Source organism: Temnothorax longispinosus, chromosome 10 (assembly GCF_030848805.1).
Source record: "Temnothorax longispinosus isolate EJ_2023e chromosome 10, Tlon_JGU_v1, whole genome shotgun sequence".
Classification (NCBI taxonomy): domain Eukaryota; kingdom Metazoa; phylum Arthropoda; class Insecta; order Hymenoptera; family Formicidae; genus Temnothorax; species Temnothorax longispinosus.
In genome coordinates, this window is record NC_092367.1 from 7238839 (window position 1) to 7263546 (window position 24708).

Below are 24708 nucleotides of genomic sequence, written 5' to 3' on the forward strand. Positions count from 1 at the left end.
AAGGATTAAAATACAAAGGATAAATATGTACGTTCGTAATAGCTTTTATTATGAAAATAGATTAACGCAAAACATAACGCAATTCAAAAATTTAGGTATATACTAAGAAAAAATTATTAATATGGTAATACATACGAACAACATTAAGCAATTAACTTTGCAGAAACAGAAATAATTATAGCTTTGTTTTCACACGATGATGGATGAAAAACAATATTAAATTCCTGTATGAAACGAATACTGTTATTATATAGATTTGAAAATTTGATAAGTTATTTAAAACGCAATTTGATATATATATATGAAAGTGTCTGACAACGTAAGTATAATGCTCATTTTTACAATTTGTACAAGTCACAAATCCAACTGCAAAGTGATCGTTTTTTCCCACATAGTTTCTCAAAAAATGATTATACGAGTGTTCGACGTAATATTTGATATATTAAATGGTAGCAATGAGACTTCTTATTCCGGCACCGTTGGCTTTGCAAAGAGCATTAAAGATGTGCTTGTGATTAGTTTCCTGCTCCATCCTCCTAGCTATCTCGTGCGCTCTTTTTGTGATTATAGAAGGTACGCCTGCTAGTCGAGCGGCATTGAATCCGTAAGACTTTGGACATGCCCCTTCACTGAGCTTGTACAAAAACGTCACGGTCTCTTGTGACACTTCCTCCTCCTCCTCTGTTTCCACCATGCATGCCTGAAAATTAAAAATGCATCGTAAAGTAGTTCAGAAACTTCTTAAGAATACATGCATGATTAATATATATGTGTAACGAACTAGTAGCATAACTATAATACTTTCTATCTTTTGAATGAAAGATCTATACGAAAGATTTAAATATGTCGAAGCATCTCACCATATGAGCTAACGTGACTTCTTTATTGGTTTTGTAATCCTCAACCAAAGAATGGTAATGCGTTGAGAACAATGTGCGACACTTTAGCTTGGTCAATGCATCAACGACCGCAGCCGCGATTGCTGTACCGTCATAGGTTGATGTGCCGCGTCCTGTGGTAAGAAAATACTTTTTATCAATTTCCGTCTCACGACGGAATAAAGGAAAAAATAAGCGGCAATTTGATATGATTAAAAGACGTAGTAACACGATATAGTAATAGAATCTTGCGAGAAAATCATTATGACGGTAATAGATGCGCTTGTTTCGAACATATTAATATCCGCGTGTAGTTTTCTGCTTGTTCTTACCCAGCTCGTCGAGAAGAACCAGTGAATAGGGCGTAGCATGTTGCAGTATCGCAGCAGTTTCACTTAGTTCGACCAAGAACGTACTCTGACCGGCCAGAATATCGTCGTTCGCGCCCAGTCGCGTGAAAATACGGTCCACCAGGGTTATGCAGCACGAGCTGGCTGGAACGTAGCTGCCCTAGTTATGCAAGGAAATTAAATTCATATTTTCATGTTTTATCGACGTAATAACCAATTAGTTGCATTCGCGTGTATGTTCCTTGCGAGACTTACTATTTGCGCTATGATCGTGATCAGACCCACTTGACGCATGAGGGTCGATTTGCCTCCCATATTCGGACCCGTCAGAATCATGAAAGAGGCGGCATCGTCGGTTGCCAAGGAAGTATCATTCGGTATAAAATTGTCAGACGTGATGCAGGGATGCTTTCCGTCTTTTATCCTGATGAATACCTACAAGAATGGCGCTCATTGTCGTTGTTGTTCCGGTAAAGGAGTAATCATTAATCTATGACATTTGTTACCCTAAAGATACTCACCTCACCATCCGATCCGTCGTGTATCTCCGGGATACACATATCACCGTTTCGCGCGTAATCCGCGAGAGAGATGAGCACATCCATGGTGGCTAATTTGTGAATGGCTGCGTGCCACATATCATACTTTTCGCTAAACTGCGCAAATATTCGCCGGTTAAGATCCTTCAGCACCTTATCCTTGTGCTCTTCTGCATTCATTTGTCTCGCCAAAAGCTCCTGCAATGATAAAGATCAATTTTTTTCTTTTTTATATCTAAAGAAACACTGACAGGTTTTTCTAAAATTAAAAAATGTGAATTATTATTCTTACCTTTGCCTCGGCGGTATAATAACGTTTGAAGCCTTTTCTTTGCGACGTTAATTCGTACCCGGGGCCAACTTTCTTAACTTGCGATTCGGGAACTTCGATTTGATAACGTTTTCTATCTGCTCCGTGGAATGTTATTTTTACACCGAAGTGTTGCTTTTGTTTTTCCAAATATCTGTCTAAATCTTTCTTATTCTCCGCGAGCTCCATTAAAACTGAATCATATTCAGCATCTACTCCCTTTTTCGGAACAATGTAGCCTTGCTTTTTAGCTTCTTCGTGATCAAATGCGGTCTGAAATTATTATAATGCCGCAGATAAGTCAAGTAAAAAAAGAAAAGAAACAATCGGAGGAATTGAAAATGAAAGCGCTACCTTAAAATAGTCTAATGTCTCCCTTAATTGGGGGAATTCACCGTCCGGTTCGTACCGAGTATAACGAGTTATCAAGCTACTTTTGAAATCTGTAAAACGCAGATTATTAGACATAAAAATTTATAATACGTGTGAAAAATAAAAATAAGAACATACCATCAAACAGTTCGATGAATTTCAGCACTTCTTCGAATTTAGCGAGTGTCGTGGTGAAATCTACAATCACCCTTTTTGAATATGTGGGGCCCTCAAACATTATGGCTCTACCGTCAGGATGATCTTTCATTCTAGCAGCATTTCCCTGAGCGTGTATTCTGTTAAAATGAAAAAAATATATGTTTACATTAATATTTTAGATTTGCTGAAGCGGAATTTATCATCGCCAGTAATTTTTTTCAACTTACTTGCTCAAAAGTCTTTCAAGATCTGGTAGAGTTGACAAAATTGCGCGAGCCGACTGCATCACGTCCATTCGATCCACTAATTCCTGTACAGCTTCCTGGCGCTCTATAATAACGTTTTTGCGGCAAGATGGCCTGCAGATCCATTCGCGCAGCAATCTAAAAATACATATTTTTTAGAATATTAGCTTGTTTAGCTTATAGAATATACATAAAAAATAACACATTCGAGATTTACCTTTTACCGAACGCAGTACAGCAACGGTCTAATATACCAATGAGTGAACCATCTCCGAAGAGCCTTAGATTTTTTATTGTAACAGCATCTATTACCATGGTGTTTGCGTAATTGAGACCTGCGCGGCTGCTCGCGGCCGAAAAGTCCGGCGGAGTGTAAGTATTGAAACAGCCTTGCGCTAATAATTGCTGTTCGAGTAGGAACTCCTTCAGCAAATACACGCATCCTCCTAGTGCGTGTATTGCCAATTCTTTATTATCTGCCGGCGTTAAACCTAAACTGTCTCCTGATGCACAACAAAAAACAATTCATATTACACACGCATTATCATAAATATGTAAAAACAAAGAAAAATATTTTTTTAAATTATGATCAATTACCTTCGTTTAAGTAGGGTTTCAGACCCTCAGGCCATGCGAAGCTCGAGTCGTTTTCCTTTTTGAAATAACTGCCTTCGTGAAGTTTCTTTAAAAAGACAAACAAGGGATATTTAATACATACTAATAATTTATCTACACAATTTTAAATTTTAATATACTAAGCATTATCTGTTACTGACTTTCAGTACAGTTGTAGCAGACCAGAATTGTGACTCGCGTTGTAGCGGTTCTTTTAGCGCCGCTGGTAGAGTGTTTATAAGCTGCAGAGTTTTTTGCGATAAGGTACCACGTTCATATATTACCTAAGAGACAAAGCAGAAGTCAGCATTTATACATGTTTATCAGTAAATGTGTGTAATATTTAAATCATGATCTCGTACGTGAACCGGTGGATGATGAGCCAGCAGAGTCAATAGTCTCGAATTGCAGCGATCATCGACAAACTGGCCGAGGTAAAATTCACCTATCGTCGTATCTATAAAGCATACTCCGAAGGAACTGATCGTTGAACCGAGATCACACTTTTCAACCAGAGATAACAGATAATTGGAGTTTGGTGTAGACGCTTCCACGTCTAACGGAGTATACACTCTTGTACCCCTAGTACTGACTTGACAAATTTCGCGCTTCACGACTTTATCGAATTTTGTCGGTCTAGCCACTGCAAACAAAAAGATACAGATGCTCAATGTTTCGAATGTATTCATTTGCGTGAAACAAAATATATATTTCTGTGCAATTTCATACTTTTGCTGCAACGCGCCGCCATCATTTCTGGATTCTCAGTTTGCTCAATTCGTGCGACTTTGTATCCTCTCTCTATTAGACTCGCCGAATAACGACCATATCCAATTTCAGGGAATCCGGAATGCGCAAATTCACCCTACAATAAAATACTTAATGTTACATAATGAATTCAGGAGCAATTGTGACAATTTTCCTAAGTATGTACATAGACTTACTCGCATGTACGTAAGACTAAGCTCATTGACACCGATAACCGCATCCATGTGATACAACTCGTAGAATTTGCCAATTTTGTAGAAAAATACACAGTCAAAGTGCTTACTTTTTAATTCCCACCATTGCCTCATCGCCTAAACAAAATTTTAGAATGAGTAACTGTAACAATGTTAATAGGTAACAAAGCATTTTACAACAGGAGCTTCTTCTTACAGGAGTTTGATTATTTAAGAAATCAGTGGGGACGTGGATCGTTTTGGGATCATAATCTGGATCCTTCGGTGTTTTTCTGTTTATATCCCTTATCTTTTCTGGTTGCAGAAACTCGAATTTCAAATGAGGCCAAGTAGGCGTAGCTGGAAGTCCATTGCTTACAGGTTGATTTTGAATTTGCGCAGGTCGTTTCGAATCTTTCTTGTTCTACAAAGGCATTGTAAAATCCATTAATTTTTTTTTGTATGGCAATATTCAGTCGAAAAGCGATTATGTTGTATGAACGCTGGTAGCAATAAGTGACGATTATCCTTAGCAAGAGTTAATTATTTAAAAATAAGAATAAAGAAATATAGACATCAATCTTGTAATTAATTATGTATGTACTTACAGTCTTTGTATTACGAGAACGATTTGCTTGTGCTGGCTTGGATTTAAAATTGGTCTTCCTCTTTTTCTGGAAAAAAAAAATATTAAGTAAAACCTTCTTTATGTGATAGTATTAACATTTATCATAACTTAAAAGTATTGTTTCTACCTCTGGCGTTTCCTCCTCCGTCCCTGTCGAAGGTTCATTCTCACTATCTCCTTCGGAAACTGATTCAGATTCCTCAGACTCGGCATCTGTAATATGCAATATTGAATACATAATATTGCCCTTCCTAATAACTGTCTTATCAACTTACAATTATGATAACTCAAGAGATACTATTGCTTATGCGAATAACAAACCTGGCTTAAATTCATCTCCAGAATCTTCACCAGACTCAACATCGGGAATAATGAGACGTCGTTTCTTAGGCCTTATAGGTTCGTCTTCTTCTTCTTCAGTGTCCTCTTTATGCGTTCTCTTCTTATCATCGGTATTTTTATTTTCTTTTCCATTTCTGACAAATCCTACGTATAAATATAGTACAACATGTAGATATAATAATTACTAAGAATGTAAGCATTAATTAAAATTACAGAGTAAAGTAAAAAATATAGTACAATAGAGTAGAATTTAAATTACTAACTGAATAAACCATACGATTGTTATTGGTATGTAATACATAAATATTTAAGTCGACAACAATGGTTATACTGTCACATGTGAGTGAATGTTAATTACATAAAGTATCGTTTCATATAACGTCACAGTAGTGAAAAGCAGTGTCACGTATAAGACCATGATATATTTTGTCCTCATACGTGTCGTTTGACACGATCGATAGCGTATTTTCACTAAAAAAGCAGTTTTTACAAGTCGAACCTTTGTTCTTTTGTTCCCTCTTAGGAGTCTGCGACTTCGCTCGCACTTCCTTCGCCGCTTCCGGCTTCTTGACAGTTTTCGGAGACGTGAAATAATTAAGTATCGTATTTACTTTCGGCATATTTCGCTACGAATTGAACAAAACTAATTGTTGAAAGATATTATTTATAGAAATTACGGCGGAAAGAATCTCTGCGAGAACGGCCATGCGGCGATGCGTCGATGCAGAAGCGCCAAGCGGTGCAACGAGGATCGAATGATCGAAAGCCCGGCAAAATCGGGCGTCTCTCGCGGTTTTCCGAAACGCATCGTGATTCGATCGCCGACGCCGACAGCGCCGACAACCGTTTATGCCCGTATCACACTAGGCGATTGGCGATTGCGTTTACGTTTGCGTCTACGTCTTTTGACCAATCAGAACGGAAATCGCAAATCGCAATCGCCAGCAGCTACTTTCTGATTGGTCAAGAGACGTAAACGCAAACGTAGACGCAATCGCCAATCGCTAGTGTGATACGGGCATAACTCGAATATCCCCGACTTTCGCAAAATGTACGAGGAATTTAGGACGATTTCGGTCAAATTCCAATCAAAATCAACGATTAAATATTATTTCATTAATATGGAATTTTTAATTTTTTATTGTTTAATATACGCGAAAAAAATAAATGATTTTTACACGTTTCGAAAAAAGAATCTGAAAATAGCCACTCTTCTCTCCGCTCTTGTTTCGTGCTGCGATATTTCCCAAAATTTCCTGAGGGGGCGCCAGCGCACAGCAAATTTTTCAATCTGCCGAAATTTGATGGAAGCTCCACTCCGGTCGAAAAAAAACATTTGTTTTGAAAGCACTGTGTTTAAAGGTTAAGTTGGAACAGCACGGTGGATCGCTGCCAATAAAGCTTAAAAGCTAATGAAAATAGAAAGAGCACAATTTAAATCTAGTCCAACGAAGGTGCGACTGCGACATTCGTGACCGGTTTATCGGACGAGCCTGTCAAACGAGCGTCAAACTGATCAAACTCGTCGCTTTGACAGCTGACAGCTGACCGCTGACAGCTGATCCTCGAATTCAGCGACGATGCAGCGGGACGACATCCTGATCCAGGAGATCGAGGGCATCGACGACTACCTGGGCCCGACGTTCCGGTAAGCAAAACGGATCGGGGATGGAAGTCGGAAATTAAAGTACGCGCCCGCCCCCGATCAGAATCCACCCCCTTCACGCAGATGCGACGAGCTCGCGGGCCGCGGCATGCGCATATGCGCTCGAGGGGGTGGCTTTGAAGAGGGATGGAATCATAGACGCGCCCACTCTGCGTATAACTCGTCCAGCTCGTCCTCCCGAGCGAATTTCCAATTTTGCGGTCGCGCGACTCGGTCTCGAGAATGTCAATTAATCTGGCACAGAATCTTCTGTCGTCGATGGTGCCGAAACACGAGTACCTACTTTATGAGATAGAATCGACTGACACTAATAGCATAGGCCTCGTTTTCAGGTATTGTCAGGGTGCAATTGGTGAACCATATATATATAATTCACCCGGGAACAGTCGCCTGGCGCCTGGGCTGATTTTTACACCACGGTATCGAAAAAATTAAGTTCGCGTCACAGTAATTTTAATATGCATTTTTCGTTTGTAAAATATTTTTTATTTTCTCTTAAAAGTGTTGAATAAATCTATTTACATGTCCTCAAATATTAATAAATTATAAAACAATTGAAAATATGTAATTTGTAATTACTAGTAATTATTTTTAATTGGAGTGTAAAAATTGCCTCAGGCATTGATTTTATACAAAGAAAAAATCAGGCGTCCGTTTCCAGATAGAAAAATCTGTATTATTAGAAGACGATGGAAACTGTCCTCACGTTTGGTTTATATTGCAGAGCGATTTACGATGGCCACGAGCATCAGAAATTTATGGAGAAGCTCGATGACCGTATTAAGGCTCATGACAAGGACATCGAGAGGATGTGCAATCATCACTATCAGGGATTCATCGATTCTATTCGGGAGCTCTTACAAGTTCGCTCGCAGGCGCAACAGTTGAATGTTAGTCTTGCTGCTAAAATAATTAATTAGCAACAGGAATATTTGACTCTTTGATGCAGCAACGTGCATTTTTAAATATGTAAGGTATTCTTTAATCCTGATTCAACCTTGTCATTACGTAGGCAGAGATATTGGAACTTGACAAATGCATCACCGCCACGTCCACCAAGGTGATCGAGAAGGGCGAGGAACTCGTAAAAGCTCGCAAAGTCGAGAGCAACATGGCTGCTGCTGTAGACAGTCTCACTATGTGCCTTCCTGTCTTAGCTGCGTATGCCAAGTTGCAGAAACAATTAAAGGATAAACGTTACTATCCAGCCTTGAAAACGCTGGAGCAGTTGGAGCATCATGATCTGCCGAAAGTTACGAATTATAGATTTTCCTCTCAAATTACGCAACAAATTCCGCAGTAAGTTAGAAGAATCTTTTTTCAAGTATCTTGCTCTTATGTGCGATATTACAATAAACGTTGTGGAATCGTTTTTCTCGTTCCAGATTGCGCGAGAATATTAAGGATGCATCTATGTCTGATTTGAGAGATTTTCTGGAAAATATAAGGAAGCATTCGCCAAAGATCGGGGAAGTTGCAATGAGGCATGTGAGTAATTTTCTTTTATTTTTACTTATTGTTAACTGGGTAGACCTATTATCGGTGTATAATTTATTAACTTGGCAACTTTTTATTAGACCGCCGAACAGTTAGCGACTGAGGCAGAAATTATAGGAAGGAAGAAAAAGAGATCTCACCCGAATCAGTCAAACGAAATTGAGGAGGAACTGAGCGCTCAAGATTTAATGGATTTCAGTCCCGTGTATCGATGTATGCATATCTATACTGTGCTCCGGGAAGGAGACACTTTCAAAACGTACTATAGGCAACAAAGAAAGCAGCAAGCTAGACTAGTTTTGCAGCCACCCATCAACATGGTAAATTCGCTCACCGAGTACTGCTTTATCTGCATGTGTTCCCGTAACGAGATATCTTTTTATTTTTAGCACGAGAGTATAGTTGGATATCAGACTTATCTACATGGTATCATTGGTTTCTTTGTGGTAGAAGATCATATATTGAATACAGGAAACGGACTAGCTACTCGCGCATACTTGGACGAGCTTTGGACCATGGCATTGTCCACCATAGTGAATGCTTTACGCACGCATTCGGTAAATTATTATATACGGTGCTATATTTTATATAATTATAATTAATATAAGAGAATTTATATTTTTTTAGGCATATTGCACAGACGCTACACTTATACTAAAAATAAAAAATCTTATTATGTTATTCAATACTACTCTAAGGGTAAGTAACAAAGTGCATTCATCCTTTATTGTTCATACGTATATGTACATGTGTAATTCAATTCTTTCTTTATTATCTATTAACAGGATTACGGCTACTCCGTAGAACAACTATGGGATTTGTTACAAGAAATTAGAGTTCATTACAACGAAGTGCTAATGCAACATTGGGTGCAAGTATTCAGGGATATTTTGGACGAAGATAATTTCTTGCCAATTCAAGTAATTATCATTCATACTTGTGAAACACTTGACTTTTGCTAAATTGTTTATTTACTCGGTTACTACGTTCCAGGTTACAACGCAAGCAGAATACGACCAAGTTTTGAATCTATTTCCTTATCACGACGAGGAATTGCAAAAAGCTGAATTTCCAAAGAAATTTCCATTTTCTGATATGGTACCGAAGGTTTATCAGCAAGTAAAAGAATTTATCTACGCTTGCTTAAAATTTTCTGAAGACTTGAATTTCACGCAAACGGAGATTGACGAAATGATATGCAAATCAACGAATCTGTTACTAACCAGAACTTTCAGCGGATGCTTGTCATCCTTGTTTCGCAAGCCATCCTTAGCACTTTTGCAAGTAGTACAAATTATAATAAATACGGGATATCTCGAGAAATCGACAAAATATTTAGAAGAATTTGTGACTAATATTACTGGGTAAATATCTAACAATCATTATATCCTCTTTTTTTAGCTCTTTGTAAGCTATTAAATTATGTCCAAATTTTTCTAGCACACCGCATCAAGGACAATTAAGTTGCATGGACGTAGAATCTGCTATGTTTCGAGTCGCGCGAGATGATGCTGAGAAGCAGATTTGCGATAAACTGAAGAATAAGCTGGATGAATTTTTAGAATTGGAGAATTACGACTGGAACTTGGCGGAACCTCAAGGACATGCTTCGGGATTCATTACGGATCTTATTGCGTTTTTGCAGAGTACTTTAACATGCTTCACTAATTTACCGGTAAGTATTGCAAATTAATGCGATTATATATATATGTCTTTTAAAAAATAAAAATATAATAATTGATAATTAATATTTCAGGCTGAAGTAGCTCAAGTGGCATGCAAATCCGCATGTTCTCACATCGCTAAGGCCATATTAGGCATATTAATTAGTGAAGATGTGAAACAGATATCCATGGGTGCATTGCAACAAGTTAATTTAGATACGATACAATGCGAACGTAAATTTTTATATTTTTTTATTTAACACTAATATATATTCTTAAGAATATAAAAATTCAAATCAAATTATTATAAAATTCCAGAATTTGCTGCTTCTGAGCCAGTCGTTGGTTTGCCAGAAGGAATCTTATTGCAGTACTTTTCGCAATTACGACAGTTACTAGATTTATTTATGAGTTGGGACTGGCCTACTTATTTTCACGACTACGGTCATGACTCTAATAAATATGATTTAGTAACCCCGAATATGGCTGTGCTTCTGCTGGAAAAGTATGTATCACACATGCTATTTGCATCTTTGTTTTGCGTGTATTAATGTGCATCGTTTTATTGACATACATCTTTTTAGGTTGAAAGAGTCTGATAAGAAAACGGTGTTCTCTGTGTTAAAGAAAAGCGAAAGAGATAAGAAGAAATTACTTGAAACTGTATTAAAACAATTACGTCAACTAGCACAGACTACTCAACAACAGTAAGAGATGGAATCAATAATGTAACATAGATATATTCCGAGAATATGTAAATATATATTAATTTTTATATAGAAGCATTGCAAGAACGTGATCCTTAATAATGAATATTTATTATAAAAGTATGTTTGCGCTATTCACACATCCTGTAAATCGATTTCAAATTGTTTTCAATGTATAATTATATAATATAAATATTTATATAAATACACAGGGATTAATGTGGTGAGAAATAATTAAAGTACGACGTAATATTTGTGTTCCCATATACTTATTATTTTAATTTCCTTCTATATTGGCATTGTTATATTACATGTAAACGAGTCACAATATCGTACAATTACTGTACAGCAGATTAATTATGATGTATAAAGTTCCAATTGTTACACCTCATATACAGTGTAATAATTCTTGGAATCATACAAAAAGTTTGACGCAATTTATTCGGTAATCACGAGAAATTTACGACATTGGGGATTAACAATGCCAAAATTTTTCGTGCCGAAATATAAAGTAAATATATAAGTTGATATAGAAATATATAGTTATATATTGAGAATATTTTTTAAAATAGAGATTAAATACAAATCAACAATAATTCCAGTAAAGTAGTACCAAGAGCACAATGCCTGGCTACGACAAATCCATGTAATGGTAGAAGTAAAACCAATTATATTAATGATACGCATAATTGTGTCTTGCATGTGGCACAATTTAGTCGGTGTGTGATGCAAATTGTAATCAATTAAGACTATTCATCGATGTTGTCGGGATCCACATCATCAGGTAGCATGGAATATTTGTTGGAAGCTACAAAATTCTTTAGGAAAAAAAAAAGAATATTTTAATGCTACATCTCTATTCATCAATCATAGTTTCACATGAATTAATTTTACTCACCGGAGCTTGTTCGTCTTTAGCCTTCGGCATTCTACTGATTTCATCTTTTTCTTTGTCTTTGCGATCCCTGCAAACAATAACCAAGGGAGCTATGTTAGAAACAATTTAGTCGGCGCGCAGTTTACTAAGGTTGGGGAAAAAATATGTGTAATACATAAAAAAATATTAGACTACTAAGATCCAAGCTCGGACCGTAAATGGCGTTTTATTCTAATTTAATTGTATATTATAACGATCATATCTATTATTAATAATAAATAAAATTTGAGTAAGCGCAAATCTCGCGTGTTGCTAAAAAAAAATGTATTTTTCTCTGTTAATACCTTTCCGCCGCACGAATATCCTTCTCGACGGGTTTCTGAGGTCCTTTGGATGTCGGCGGCCCAGAACGAGGGGCTGGTGATGTTTTGGATCCACTTTGCTCGTCTACTTTAAAATTAAAAAAATATATGTTACATTTATCAATGTCTGTATGCGAAATAAAGAAATTTTGTAAGAGTGTTTAAAGGCGAAAGAAGCTTACCAGAACGAGTAGGCGTTGGTTGAGATCGTGGCGCGGATCTCTCAAGCCGAGCGCCTCTATCTTCTTCCGATCGCCAAGCTGGTCGACCCCTCTCCTTCTCCTTCTCTTTCTCATTCTCATACTCATTCTCATTCTCATTCTCATTCTCTTTCTCCTTCTCCTTGTCCTTGTCTTTGTCGTCGCGTCCTTCCTGCAAGCGGAAATTATTTAAGTCACGACTTTTTATAGATATAGACGTACTCCTCGTGCTCAGTTTGAAATACTTACGCCATTACGTCGACCCCAAGTACCTTCTCTACGTTCTTTAGTGTCCCTGGAGAGAAAACACGTCAGAATTTTTAATAGAAACGAACATTATTACGCAAATTTTATGAAAATACAACGAAGTATCCTTGACATGAAATGACACAATTTTTTCGGTAAAATTCCAAAAAATAAATAATGAAATAATTTACGTTAATAATATAATTTAACAGTTTTGAGTATATTATACATACGTTTCTTCTCGGGATCGTGATTCCGCGTACGACTTGACGAGACGCTCTTCTATCTCTCGGTCACGGGCAGTGGTATCTACAGGCTTCGCAGCACCGAAAATATTGGCTGCTGGCACGGGCGCTGGCGCTCTTTGAGTTGATTCCGAATCTGCCGTTGATTTCGATTCCGTCGTACTGTCAGCTGTTGAATCTTCCGCAGCTGCGATGGACTCGACGGGTTTCGTGCGAGGTTGTAGTTGCAGTTTCGGTCTTTGTCGTGACTCCGCCGCTGAATAATCATAAAAATATCGGTAATTACAGTAGAGATGCGATATTCTTCACGTATCTCACAGTATTGAACAATCGTACACTTACGTTTCGGATCACGATCTTGCTGACGATCACGGTTCCAATCGGAATCGCCATAATTGCGACGTGGCCCGAAACTGCTGCTCCTGTCCCCGTCTCTGTCTCTGCTTCTCCCTCTATCGCCAAAACGATTCCAGTCCCTGTCCCTGTCTCTGTCCCTGCTATCATCTCTGAAGCCAGCCCTCTCTTTAAAAGTGGATCCTTTATCGTTGCTGTCTTTCTCGCGCCATGCCCTGTCTCTGTCCCTGCTATCATCTCTGAAGCCAGCCCTCTCTTTAAAAGTGGATCCTTTATCGTTGCTGTCTCTCTCGCGCCATGCACCTGGCTTGTTATCGTAATCGTGTCCTATTCAATAAAAAATGTTTATTGTAAATTATTTCTTCGAGAATTTATCTCCATCGAAGCTTTCATTTCTCTCCGCAATTGTGAAATTTAGATTAAAATGTGCATACTTTCTCTGTTGTCAAATCGGTCCCTGTTATCGTATCGACTGCGATAGGAATCTCCTTCTGACAAATCCTCGCGCGGTCCACTTCTCCAGTCGCCGGACGTGCGTTCCGGATCATCGTAATTGTCCCTACGGTTGTCTCTACCCATCCTACCACCTCGACGATCATCGTTACTGCTATTCGAGACTTCAATTCTCACGCGTCTCGTCTTAATGGTCTATATGGAAAGAGATATGACATTATTTTCAGCAGCTCCTATTTTTATCGCCGATAAATGTTAAGTACCATTTGCTTACCGTATTTGTCATAGAAAGAGCATCAATTAGACTCTGGCGATCCTCAAATTCGACATAACCGTAGCCTTTAATTTTATTTGCATCTTTTGGCAAACGCATGTTTGAAATCTGTGAAAACGCATAATTTGCAATTGATTTGTGAAAGATAAAAGAAGATAAGAAATTTTCATGTTTGATTATCAAAATGTACAATCAAGATTTCCAGTAAGATTTCATATCAATTAAGTGTTGACTTGGGGAGTAATGGATAGCTTAATCGCAGAATGGTTGCCTGTCGAGTAAAAGTTCCGGGTTCAATCCCTGCTACCCCCATATATTAAAGTAGAAAAATATTATTCTACTTTATTACACATTACTAGTTAAAGTCGATAACCTTCAAAACATGAACAAAGCCAAAGTTACACAATGTCAAAAATGTTTATTGGGACTAATTAGTTCCTACTAAGCCCAATTAGATAATTTTAACTGAGTATTTGGCTCATTTCTATCGGCCAGGAATGATCATAAATCAACGGTCACCCCCTTCTTCTTATTCTTACATAGAATAAAAGTATTTGTTTGAAATATTTCTATCCAGGAATCGCCATTTATAGATATTAAAATGATAAGAAGACACACAATTGTGACTATATACAAGGGAAATAAAATTGAAGACTGTAATATTATTTTGTTGCGATATGTCTTCAATTCTTTAAAATATGATCCATATTGTGAGCCATTAAGCACATATAACAAAGATACTTGCAAAAGTAACGAACCTTCATATCTGCGAAAAATTCTGCCAGATCTTCATCATCTACATCGTATGGCAGATTGCTTATGTAGGCTACATAAGGAGGATTTGTAGGGATGCTATCGTCATCCACCCCTGGTCCTCGTGCAGCCCTTGGAGCAGTCGGCAATATAACCGGATCTTTGTTGCTCCTTGATGAAAATCCTTCTGTCAAATTAATAATTAATATGAAGTATTAATACAATAAGAATATAAACTTATTTAAAAATAATAAAATAATTAAGGACTCTCAATAATAATAAGAAACATAAAAGAAATTGGCAATAAGAGTCGACGCAGTAATTAGTGCATAATGTCAAAAGACAGAAATTTGTAATATGCAAATACATTTGTCTTTTGACATTACGCACTAATTACCGCGTCGACTCTCTTACTGCCAATTTCTTTTATGTTTCTTCTTATTTAAAAAATTGTAGCATTATACTATATTTCTTCCTTTATTACAATTGTAATGTAGTAAAATAATTTATGTATCCTGCATATACATATACACAAATAATGCTCACAATAATTATATGCATTACAATTATATAATTCTGGTGCATGAGTACAGATGCACTTAATACGTAGCACACAAATCTGGCTGTAAGATTTTCTTATAGAATTGATTAGAAGCTACGATCGATCGTTGATTTCAAACTGGGACAAAGACGATTCCTCCCCGACTTACCATGATCGTCCTCTACATCGTCAGCCCAATTGGACGATTTCATGGGGATATTCGGGGCCTGCCCATTTCCGTCGGCGAGGTATGTCCATAAATCCACGGTCTTTCCCTTCTTCTTGGCCTTGTTCTTCTTGCCTGCAAAAATACACACGGGCGTATTGTTAAGAGGAACGTATTGTCGCGCCCACAGTGTCGAAGCGCGCCTAAGCAGCTCGTGCAAATGGTGCAAATATCGAAAGCATGGTGACCACGTCGCGCGGAGTTTGGTTAGGTGCGAACGCGCGGGGCGAGGGCGAGAACGGCGGCGCGGACGACGCTCCGCCCGGTCACCTAGGCCTTCGAAAAAATCCTTCTCCACCGAGACTCGCCGTCACGTCGACCGAGAGCGTACCTGAGGACATGGTAACGGTTGAGAAATCCACGGAATTACGTGCCAGGCCGTGCCTACGTGCACCACACGACCACCCTCGCAGAATCCGTATATAAGAATGAACATTGAACCATGTTAGCGCGAGATATACGCGCGATACGTCTGTGAATGCACGGAAACATGTTGCGCCATCTTTCTCCTATTTGATATTTATTATAGCCCTCGCACACTGGACGCGTTATGAGCGATAGCCAATGAGAGCTCTGCTTTTCCAGTGACGTCCGGAAAAAGCAGAGCTCTCATTGGCTATCGCTTCATCGCTTATTACTCATCGCGAAAGAATTTGCTTCTAAAAGGCCCTGCTGGAAGACGAATTCGCTCATTGGATATTTGGATCTATTCTAAAAATTACTAAAGAAAAGTATTTCAGTCATTTTAGCAAATTAATTGCATTATCTAAAATTCAATAATATATCACAATAATTTTTATATTATATCATATACCCACAGTCCCTTTATCGCATTATTAACACTTATTACTAATAAAATTAATAAAGAGGATATATACAGTGTTAAACTAAGATTTTTTAAATGAAATATATTATATAAATCCTTGTTACACATGTATAATACATAATGTTCATTAATTTATGTCAATCTGTTGCATAAATTCATAAATATGATAGGAAATTAACGAGAATCAGAGAAATGTTGAAGACGCGTTGAAAAATCAAGACGGAGAAAGATGATAAATCTAATAAGACAATTCTATTTGCTTCTGTCTGAAATATCTGTTATGATAATTATAGTCTTCATAATCTATTGTCCACAACAATGTCATATACACTGTTAATATGATGCCCAATAGTACTCGATCCGCACTGTAAAAAAAAAATTATATTCGTCAAAATTATTTTAGTTTTCTTATTTTATTTGTTCTCAAAAGTCGTTCTATATGATTTAGAATTTGCATAAATTCTGAATCATATAAATCGATAAGATGTCTTTCAATTTATAGATATCGTACACAATTTTACGAAGGCATTCAAAATTATTTAGCATGAATTTTAAATTGATGTTACTTTAGTTTATATAAATATAATTTTTTTTAAGGCGTTGTAGATGTCAAGAATTCAACTCAATTTTACAAAATCTTACCTCATGATAGGATAAATCCATAAAATAGCAAGAAACCCAGTAAAACTAGGATGTCTCATGTGTCTCATATATCTGCGCAGTTCCCTAGATTTTGTATCCAATGGACCATTTCTTTCAGACACTTTATACCATATCTGCTTGAGTCCACAGAGCTCAGCAATATCCATCATAATGCATCCACTATAAATAATAGTCCAAGCAAATACATGGAGGCTGGAAAATAACATCCAGACTGTCTCGTTCGAAGTGTCAAACTTCCACATTGTTGCAGCTGGAGTCTGCTGCCATTTATTGATCAAGAAGTGAAGACTCGCTGAGCTGCAGGCATTGTAAATACTCCTACTAAGATGTTCGATACGCAGTCGAGAGAAAGTTTGTTTAACGAGATCATTGGCCATGATTGAATGTTGAAAGACAAAGATTGTAATGAGCAACATATCCACTAAAAGAGACCATAAAGTAGATTCAGCTGCATTCTCATCTGAAAACAATAAAATAATATATTGTTAGAGAAATAATTATACTATTGTTCAAAGTTTGACGTTATTTAAGAAGGATGTACCTGACACCATGTGTAAACTTTCATTATCGCCGTAAGTTGACAAGAAATAAGTTAGTCTGCACAAGATGTAGCAAGTATATACGAAACTGGAAGCGCCCACGATTACGCTTAACACATTCGAGATCATTTTTTTGAGAGATAAATGACATAAAGGAGTTAAGTTGCACACAGATTATGTTATGGGAAATGTATTTTTGTACTTCGTTGTAATACTTCGTTACGAAAAAGTGTATATTTCATAAACGTGACATTTGTTTATGAATAAATAAATAAATTGCTACCCTAATTTAAGGATTATATATACACTATACACCAGCGTAAAAATAGCGTTACATCGACGCTAATACTCCTGGATCGCGTGCGAATAAATCACTAGAAATACCACGTGCTGTGTGGTGAAATCTAGTAATTTTAAATCGCAAGGAAAATGGGCGCGTTCAGCAGACCAACCCGCTGAGTAGCAGTCGAACGTGATTGGCTCTTACTTTTAGAACCAACCAATCAACGCAGAATGTTGATAAGACGAACTCAACAGTTGTGTCTGCTGAACGCGCGGCCATTGACAAATAGGTGAGAGGGAGGAGCTCGGTGCGAGTCAGTGCAAGTGCACCTTAACCTCTCCGCACTAGAACAGGAATTCACACAGAACAGAATTTGCTTGTGTCAGTTGTGCGAGGCTTATATGGCGAGGTATATTCCAGTGTCGATCGCGTTGCAGTTTAGTGGTAGTAGTGAGTAGATACGTATGTAGTTATATTTATTACATTCGTCAATTGGAGGGCCATTGTCATCGGGTTAACCCGCATTCCTGATTCCTGCTGATTCATACGATCTGGAGATCTGCCAGGCCACGAAGAGGTTTTTAAAACGGCTCGGTTGGTTTCTCTCGATCTCGAGCTCGTAAGTATCGTCGTATACGGCTGCCTGCCGTATTATGAGACGTATCGTTGACGTATCTTCGATAAGAATGTCGAGATTTCGAAAGACACCTTCGAAAGGACAATCCGAGAAGGTTAAACGTTGAAGGCTTGAAACTTGAAAGTCTCATTTGAGGACATTGCTTCTCCCTACACTTTTTCAACACCTTTTGTAGTTGATAAACATATAGAATGCACAAATTTGAATCAAATTTGATGTTATTATGTATCGACGAGTAGAATATGAAAATAGCAGTTAAAATCGTCGCTTGGCACTATAAAGGAAGGATGATGCAATTTATATAAAGAGATGGAGATTAAGCATTCGATAAAAATAACTTTTTAAGGTTAGGCTAACTGTCAAAAGGTTAGGATATTTTTTTCATAGCATAAGAAAACAAGTTCTACATATTGTGTATTTTTTAAACGTTGGGTCAAGGTTCTGTGGAAAGAGAGGAAGGACAAAAGATTGCGAGTGTTTCTTTCTCTTACCATGTACATATGTTTGTTTTTTTACTTTTGTCAGGTGGTTCAACATGTCAAATCTGTCGGAGCGCATCAATTATGTACAAGAAGACAGCAGCAGTGATACAGAGACTGATTATAAGGAGATTGATGGAAGGGGAAGGCATCGCTTGTACAAGAACAGATTGAGGTAATTCGCAAATTTCCTGATGCCCAACTTCAATTGCTCAGTTTTAAATTCGGCAACGCAGAATGCCCGTGGGATGACTTTTATATAGATTCACAGCAATGCATTTATTAAAACTACTTTCATTGTACGTTACAAAACAGAGTATATCATTATTAACACTTAAAACGTTGACATTTTTGGAGATAGAGTCCATCATTCCATATACGTGAATGAAAAGAGATTAGCTCTGTGATTCTAGTTTCTACAATGTCTTAGATTTCTTAGCATGCACTTAGACTTGCCCTTATGAATATCTATTATTCGCATGCAAATTATTCTTTATATATAAATTTACATGCATTTTGCCAATTGGCAAAATAAAAAGCGTAAAAAATTAATTGAACTCACATAAATGAAGAAAATGCATAACATACACGGTCAGATTTTGTCTTTAATACTTATGTCTTGATACTTTATATATACATATGAACATTGTCGTACGTATTATTATTATAAATATACTTGAATACATATACATATATTGAAAAATACAATGACATATAAATATATTTATTTTAAATGTTGTATATTATACATTTTCCTCGACATATTGATTTGATTTAAGTATACTTATATTCAGTTTTATTTATTTTATTGCTTTGAGCATTTAATATAGTATTTTTATGCCACGTATTTGAAAATTCTATGTATAGAAAAATAAATGAAGATAAAACATCTTGCCTTTTGTAATATTATACATTATGAAGGAATAGAGAATTTAGCAGAACCAGGACTCTTTGCTTTTCTATCATAGAATCTCGTATGTTATAGAATAGAATTAGTTTCTATATATAATACTCTACACATATATAACTTATAGTATATGTATGTGTGTATACATGTATATAAATGTTTACTTCAAAGAGATTAAAACATCTATTGTCACCTTGTATAACGCATATTTCTCTATATCTCTGTATCTATTTTTTAAATATATTTGTGTATATGCGCGCGTACGCACACGGAACAATAATTGATAATCTCTTTGAAATTGACATTTTTTGACTATCTAGTAGTGATATTTGAAACCAATATGATGATTTTCAGAAAAGAATTTTTTCCCATGATATAGGTGCACAAAAATCGACTTTGCGCCGAATAAAATATCTACTATAAATACAAACGAAAGAATTATTTTCGTGACATTGAATTTCCCGTATCATCGACATACCCAAGACGTTTCATGTCATTTTCTCTTGTATCACGGGAATTTGGCTTTAACGTAATTGCACCATTTGCATTTTGCGAGATGTACATATATCAGATGTTATGGAAGCAACCAATAAATTCTTATAAAGTAGCATAATAGAGACGTTATAGGTGCTTGTATCAGTAGCCGATTAGTATAAGATTACGTGGTTGTTCTGTGCATGTATAGTTGTGGTTCGTCGAAGCCGAAATCTTGTCTGGTACAGAGGGACAGCAGTGGCGATCGGCATTGTCATTCTTTCAATTCCGGCAGAAATTCGCAGGGCACGAGGCTCATTAACAGGTAAATGCACGTAACAGATAAAAGCCGAAGTTTTCCTGTGTGCTTATTTCTTTGAAAACACACAGTTTAAACTATTTACTGAATAAAATTGATATTAAAGAAATAAAACACGAATTTTAACTATTATATTCATTTCGTACAATTACTCTTTCTTTCTTATAATGTCTGCAAATCTCAAAATCGAGCTACCGGGCTTCGCAATTTATAAGGTAGGTCTTACAAATTGCGTTAATACCACATCATCTTATACATCTATCAAGAAGTTTCCTACATTATTAAAAAAATATCTTAATAGATATGCTCATTAAGAGAGACAATTAATCTTTCTCGCAGAATTCGTTCAAACGTCAATATGGCCAAACAAAGTCAAAATCAAAATCAAAACAGTGGCAGAGATATCACAATGTCCGGAGGATCGTCAACAGCATCTGCTACCGGGATTAGCAATCAGCCAGCTAGCGATGAAAGAATCACTCTCATCGTCGATAATACCAGGTGATAATAGAAACGTATTAATATAATACATTAAATTAAATAAGCAAATATTAAAAATATAAAATTAAGATATATATTTTTTAGTTAGATTCTAATGTTTTTTATTATTATGCTCTGATATAATACAAAAATAATGTTACTTTCTGCAGTGTGTTAAAAGCTCTAAAAAGCTACTTTTACATTACTAAACAAAGATTATGTTTTTGATTGTACATCAAAGAAAATATACTGTTGCTGAAAGATTGTAATTTAGTTATTCTTTTATTAGAGATTTGCTGATTTACTTTTCTTTTTATTAAATCCATTTTAATCTTTTTTGTTTCAGATTTATCGTTGATCCGGCTTTGTTCACAGCGCACCCTAATACAATGTTGGGTCGTATGTTCAGTTCAGGCGTGGAATATGCTCAACCTAATGAACGCGGCGAGTATGAGGTCGCCGATGGTATTTCTGCCATGGTTTTCCGTGCTATCTTAGAATATTATAAGGGCGGAGTAATTCGATGTCCCCCGACCGTAAGCGTTCAAGAATTACGAGAAGCTTGCGACTACCTGCTGGTACCTTTTGATGCTAGCACGGTAAAATGCCAAAATCTTAGTAAGTATTGTGAAACAATATATGTATATATTGTTATTAATTTGATATATTATTGTACAGTTCTTTTATAAGTTTTATAAAAGAAGTTTGTATTCTTTTTCATATATTATAATATATAATAAAAAAAATATTAAACTGATGGAAAATGATTTTTTTATATAGGAATCTTTAAAGTTAAAGAGTTTGTTGTTGCAGGAGGATTGCTACACGAATTGTCGAATGAAGGTGCACGCTGCCAGTTCGAGGTATTCTTAGAGGATTTGATCTTGCCATTGATGGTGAACAGTGCGCGACGCGGTGATCGCGAGTGTCATATTGTCGTCCTGCTCGAAGACGATATCGTCGATTGGGATGAGGAGTATCCGCCTCAAATGGGAGAAGAATACTCCCAAAGTAAGTGAATAGAGGATTTTTAAGAATTAAAAATTAAAGAAAACAGATTAAAAAGGCAGATTGCGTGTTACGTTAATTTTACGGTTATTTAATGATTATTAAAGCCCTTAGAAAAGTGTTAAAAGTAGGCAGGAACCTTAAGCTTTGCAACATTCTACATATGTATATTTCTAAGTTAAGAACTCTATCGTAAGAAGTGAATAAAGTCTTAAATGAGTAATCATTTGAAACTTCTCGTTTTTAACAAACATAACTTTTATATTAATTAATATGGAAGCACACAAATTTTTAGATAGTATATTTTGGCAGTTTATTTTACTTAAATTATTTTATTTATTAAAAATTAAATATAATATTAAATATCTTGCGTGGATTCTATAGTGTAACTCACTTAAAATAATTCTTTTAAATCTTCTCTTTTATACATACTTTTGATATAGCACGTAATTTGTTATAAGTATAAGTAACCTTCAGAAGCTTTAAGAAAACACGTGCAACTTTTTTAGTTATGAAAGCGTTAACCTTACACTGTGTTCAATGTAAAATCGATTAACTTTGTCTTTGAAGGCATAATCTCCATTAGTTCCGCCTGTTTTCTTTAGCAATAAATTCTCAAGGTAACTGGTGATATTAATATCTGTAATGTGCACCATATATTTAACCCCTCGCACACTTAGGAAATGCTGGACTTTATGTAGAGACCTGGAATTTGTGTGCGACTTAACTAATGGACTTTAAACGTTGATATAATAAACTTATATATCATAAACATAAAAGAAACATAATTTTCTTTAAAGACTGAAGTCTGTTTCAAAATTAAAACTGTACGCATATATATTTCGTGATTTTATTTTATTATAGTTCAATTTCTTACTTTTATTTGACTCTCTTTATTTCGTAAAGTCTAAAATCTAGATCTCAAACATTGGTTATTTTATATCATACCCTTTTTTTTACTTTCAGCTGTCAATAGCACGGCGATGTATCGCTTTTTCAAGTACATCGAAAACCGAGACGTGGCCAAGCAAGTAATGAAGGAGCGTGGCCTTAAAAAAATTCGTTTAGGCATCGAGGGCTATCCGACTTACAAAGAGAAAGTAAAGAAACGCGCCGGTGGTCGCGCTGAGGTCATCTACAATTATGTTCAGCGTCCCTTCATCCATATGTCTTGGGAAAAGGAAGAGGCCAAGAGTCGTCACGTTGACTTCCAATGCGTTAAATCCAAGTCAGTGACGAACCTGGCTGAAGCCACAGCCGACCCTGTTCTGGATGCTGCTGGAAATCCTATGCTTCTCCAGGTTGCTGAAGGAGCAGTCTCCCAGCCAGAAGTAGTTGGACTTCCTATGGGTTTGGACGCTGATGTGGATGGACCGATGGGACCTGGCGATCAAGATTTGGGTCCGATACCATCAGACGAGCTACCGTTATAGATGGGAGTAAACTGGAATGGAATTTCGAAATCCTGAAAAAGATCTTGAAAACAAACTTTAAGAAAATATTTATTTATAAAGTTCTTAAAAAAAGTTCTTGAAGAAAATCTTGTAGTCTCCATCTTGAAGAATGAGAACTTAATTCTGAAAACCGGAGTGTACTGGATTCTTAAAAGACTGAGGTGCATTTGATTTGAATCGTTACAAATTGAACTCTGAAGACTTTGGAATACATTGGATCTTGTGAACGGAAGATATACGCTGAAAATTTTCCAGAATGCATATCCTAAAAATTCTACAGCTTAGAAAAAGAAGGAATCAATTATTTATGAGGTAATTTCCGTCCTTTTGTCACGGAATTTATACTATCCCGTAAAGAAAAATGTATTTATGTTTTGAAAGATTTACGAAAAGAAATGATTTTAGTATTACTTTGTGAACGAGACTTCATTATTGACGTTATATTGTTGTATTTTACTATTATATGGATTTTTTTTTTTTTTTAGGTTTTTTATTTGTTCGACCGTGTGATTAAAAAAACAGGATGCATCGAAAGATTTATCAAGATACTATGCACTCCAGTCTTCACGATTCTATGTTTTGCTTTTTTCCCGGTTTCCTTCTGTTTCGAATTTATACGATTCTATCTAAAAACATTATTGAAGTCAAAAGACGAAGGAATATTTATAATTAATGATAATGCAATGTGTATGAATGTCGTTCTTTTGTCACCATACGGTTTTTGAAGGTATGTATGACTCTGTTTAAGAAAAAAGACTTATATTAGGACTATGAATGACATGAATTTCTTCGTCTAGCATCTCTTGTCATAAAGTTTTTGTGATCTTTTGCAATTTTGTGTATATAAGCGTTTATAATATATATGTATATAGATTTACTTAGGTGTATAATTTTTTGCGAATACGATCGATGTATTATCGTTGAATCTTCTACTACCATCGGTCTTTCCCGTTTTATACTATTATAATAAACAAAGTTGAATACGCGATTTTTTCTCAAATAAATTTTTGCCATTTTTACTCCTTCAAACTTATTTTCCTTTTATTACAATTTTCCTAAAGGGCTTTTATATTATTGAAGTATTTCCTAATATAGAAAATTTGTCAGAGATGTATAGACATTTTAAAAAGAAGTTTATAACTAAACAATATTAGCCATATATTTGCATGAGTTTTTTAATTTTAAGATACTCGAC

General features: G+C 36.2%; 5 protein-coding genes across 7 annotated transcripts; 2 read left to right on the top strand and 3 right to left on the bottom strand.

Moving 5' to 3' along the window:
* Positions 1–101: 101 nt before the first annotated feature.
* Positions 102–6135, bottom strand: Msh6 (DNA mismatch repair protein Msh6). Its single transcript, XM_071789630.1, has 20 exons — positions 5879–6135; positions 5359–5523; positions 5165–5250; positions 5018–5083; positions 4627–4833; positions 4413–4547; positions 4198–4333; positions 3831–4111; positions 3630–3752; positions 3451–3535; positions 3071–3356; positions 2836–2991; positions 2588–2745; positions 2432–2520; positions 2060–2350; positions 1750–1965; positions 1484–1663; positions 1211–1388; positions 861–1012; positions 102–700 (listed from the first exon to the last, which is right to left on the bottom strand). The coding sequence occupies exons 1-20, from the start codon at positions 5997–5999 to the stop codon at positions 443–445; spliced, it is 3369 nt and encodes a 1122-aa protein (XP_071645731.1). The 5' UTR covers positions 6000–6135; the 3' UTR covers positions 102–442.
* A 550-nt stretch (positions 6136–6685) lies between these two features.
* Positions 6686–11023, top strand: Sec15 (exocyst complex component Sec15). 2 transcript variants are annotated; one of them, XM_071790061.1, is made up of 13 exons: positions 6686–7027; positions 7770–7935; positions 8058–8344; positions 8431–8533; positions 8623–8862; positions 8932–9099; positions 9170–9241; positions 9328–9462; positions 9536–9906; positions 9983–10217; positions 10299–10440; positions 10525–10711; positions 10791–11023. In XM_071790061.1, exons 1-13 carry the CDS (start codon positions 6960–6962, stop codon positions 10915–10917), a joined length of 2301 nt encoding a protein of 766 aa, XP_071646162.1. In that variant the 5' UTR covers positions 6686–6959; the 3' UTR covers positions 10918–11023. The 2 variants fall into 2 exon arrangements, with proteins under 2 accessions (XP_071646162.1, XP_071646161.1); XM_071790060.1 differs by lacking the exon at positions 6686–7027 and adding an exon at positions 7155–7377.
* Positions 11024–11165: 142 nt separating this feature from the next.
* On the bottom strand, positions 11166–15931 carry Eif4b (uncharacterized). Of its 2 annotated transcripts, none has more exons than XM_071790063.1 (12): positions 15776–15931; positions 15388–15519; positions 14683–14864; positions 13925–14032; positions 13632–13845; positions 13186–13524; positions 12832–13099; positions 12602–12647; positions 12335–12524; positions 12135–12237; positions 11812–11878; positions 11166–11731 (listed from the first exon to the last, which is right to left on the bottom strand). In XM_071790063.1, exons 1-12 carry the CDS (start codon positions 15783–15785, stop codon positions 11663–11665), a joined length of 1728 nt encoding a protein of 575 aa, XP_071646164.1. In that variant the 5' UTR covers positions 15786–15931; the 3' UTR covers positions 11166–11662. The 2 variants fall into 2 exon arrangements, with proteins under 2 accessions (XP_071646164.1, XP_071646163.1); XM_071790062.1 differs by having other exon boundaries at positions 12135–12240.
* Positions 15932–16338: 407 nt separating this feature from the next.
* LOC139821107 (nurim homolog) lies at positions 16339–17844 on the bottom strand. The gene is made up of 3 exons (XM_071791878.1): positions 17475–17844; positions 16913–17393; positions 16339–16635 (listed from the first exon to the last, which is right to left on the bottom strand). The coding sequence occupies exons 1-3, from the start codon at positions 17599–17601 to the stop codon at positions 16509–16511; spliced, it is 735 nt and encodes a 244-aa protein (XP_071647979.1). The 5' UTR covers positions 17602–17844; the 3' UTR covers positions 16339–16508.
* Positions 17845–17901: 57 nt separating this feature from the next.
* Positions 17902–24532, top strand: LOC139820282 (BTB/POZ domain-containing protein KCTD20-like). Its single transcript, XM_071790425.1, is given in 11 exon segments — positions 17902–17905; positions 18226–18278; positions 18280–18374; positions 18918–19046; positions 20464–20577; positions 20763–20786; positions 20911–21072; positions 21398–21669; positions 21865–22062; positions 23026–23825; positions 23999–24532. Coding segments are annotated over 10 exon segments (1518 nt in total). The 3' UTR covers positions 23493–23825; positions 23999–24532.
* Positions 24533–24708: the final 176 nt, after the last annotated feature.

What these genes read in the sequence shown, in the direction of transcription:
- Msh6 (XM_071789630.1), bottom strand. Translation starts at nt 5,999, where the DNA reads ATGCCGAAAGTAAATACGATACTTAATTATTTCACGTCTCCGAAAACT. An exon ending in TGTACTGCGTTCGGTAAAAG is followed by an intron (nt 2,992 to 3,070) that starts GTAAATCTCGAA and finishes ATGTATTTTTAG; the next exon opens with ATTGCTGCGCGAATGGATCT. An exon ending in ATTCATCGAACTGTTTGATG is followed by an intron (nt 2,521 to 2,587) that starts GTATGTTCTTAT and finishes TGCGTTTTACAG; the next exon opens with ATTTCAAAAGTAGCTTGATA.
- Eif4b (XM_071790062.1), bottom strand. An exon ending in CTTGGGGTCGACGTAATGGC is followed by an intron (nt 12,525 to 12,601) that starts GTAAGTATTTCA and finishes TTCCGCTTGCAG; the next exon opens with GAAGGACGCGACGACAAAGA. An exon ending in ACCAACGCCTACTCGTTCTG is followed by an intron (nt 12,241 to 12,334) that starts GTAAGCTTCTTT and finishes TTAATTTTAAAG; the next exon opens with TAGACGAGCAAAGTGGATCC.
- LOC139821107 (XM_071791878.1), bottom strand. Translation starts at nt 17,601, where the DNA reads ATGATCTCGAATGTGTTAAGCGTAATCGTGGGCGCTTCCAGTTTCGTA. An exon ending in AAGTTTACACATGGTGTCAG is followed by an intron (nt 17,394 to 17,474) that starts GTACATCCTTCT and finishes TATTGTTTTCAG; the next exon opens with ATGAGAATGCAGCTGAATCT. An exon ending in TGGATTTATCCTATCATGAG is followed by an intron (nt 16,636 to 16,912) that starts GTAAGATTTTGT and finishes TTTTTTTTACAG; the next exon opens with TGCGGATCGAGTACTATTGG.
- Sec15 (XM_071790060.1), top strand. Translation starts at nt 7,268, where the DNA reads ATGTCAATTAATCTGGCACAGAATCTTCTGTCGTCGATGGTGCCGAAA. An exon ending in ATAATTTCTTGCCAATTCAA is followed by an intron (nt 9,463 to 9,535) that starts GTAATTATCATT and finishes ACTACGTTCCAG; the next exon opens with GTTACAACGCAAGCAGAATA. An exon ending in CATGCTTCACTAATTTACCG is followed by an intron (nt 10,218 to 10,298) that starts GTAAGTATTGCA and finishes TTAATATTTCAG; the next exon opens with GCTGAAGTAGCTCAAGTGGC.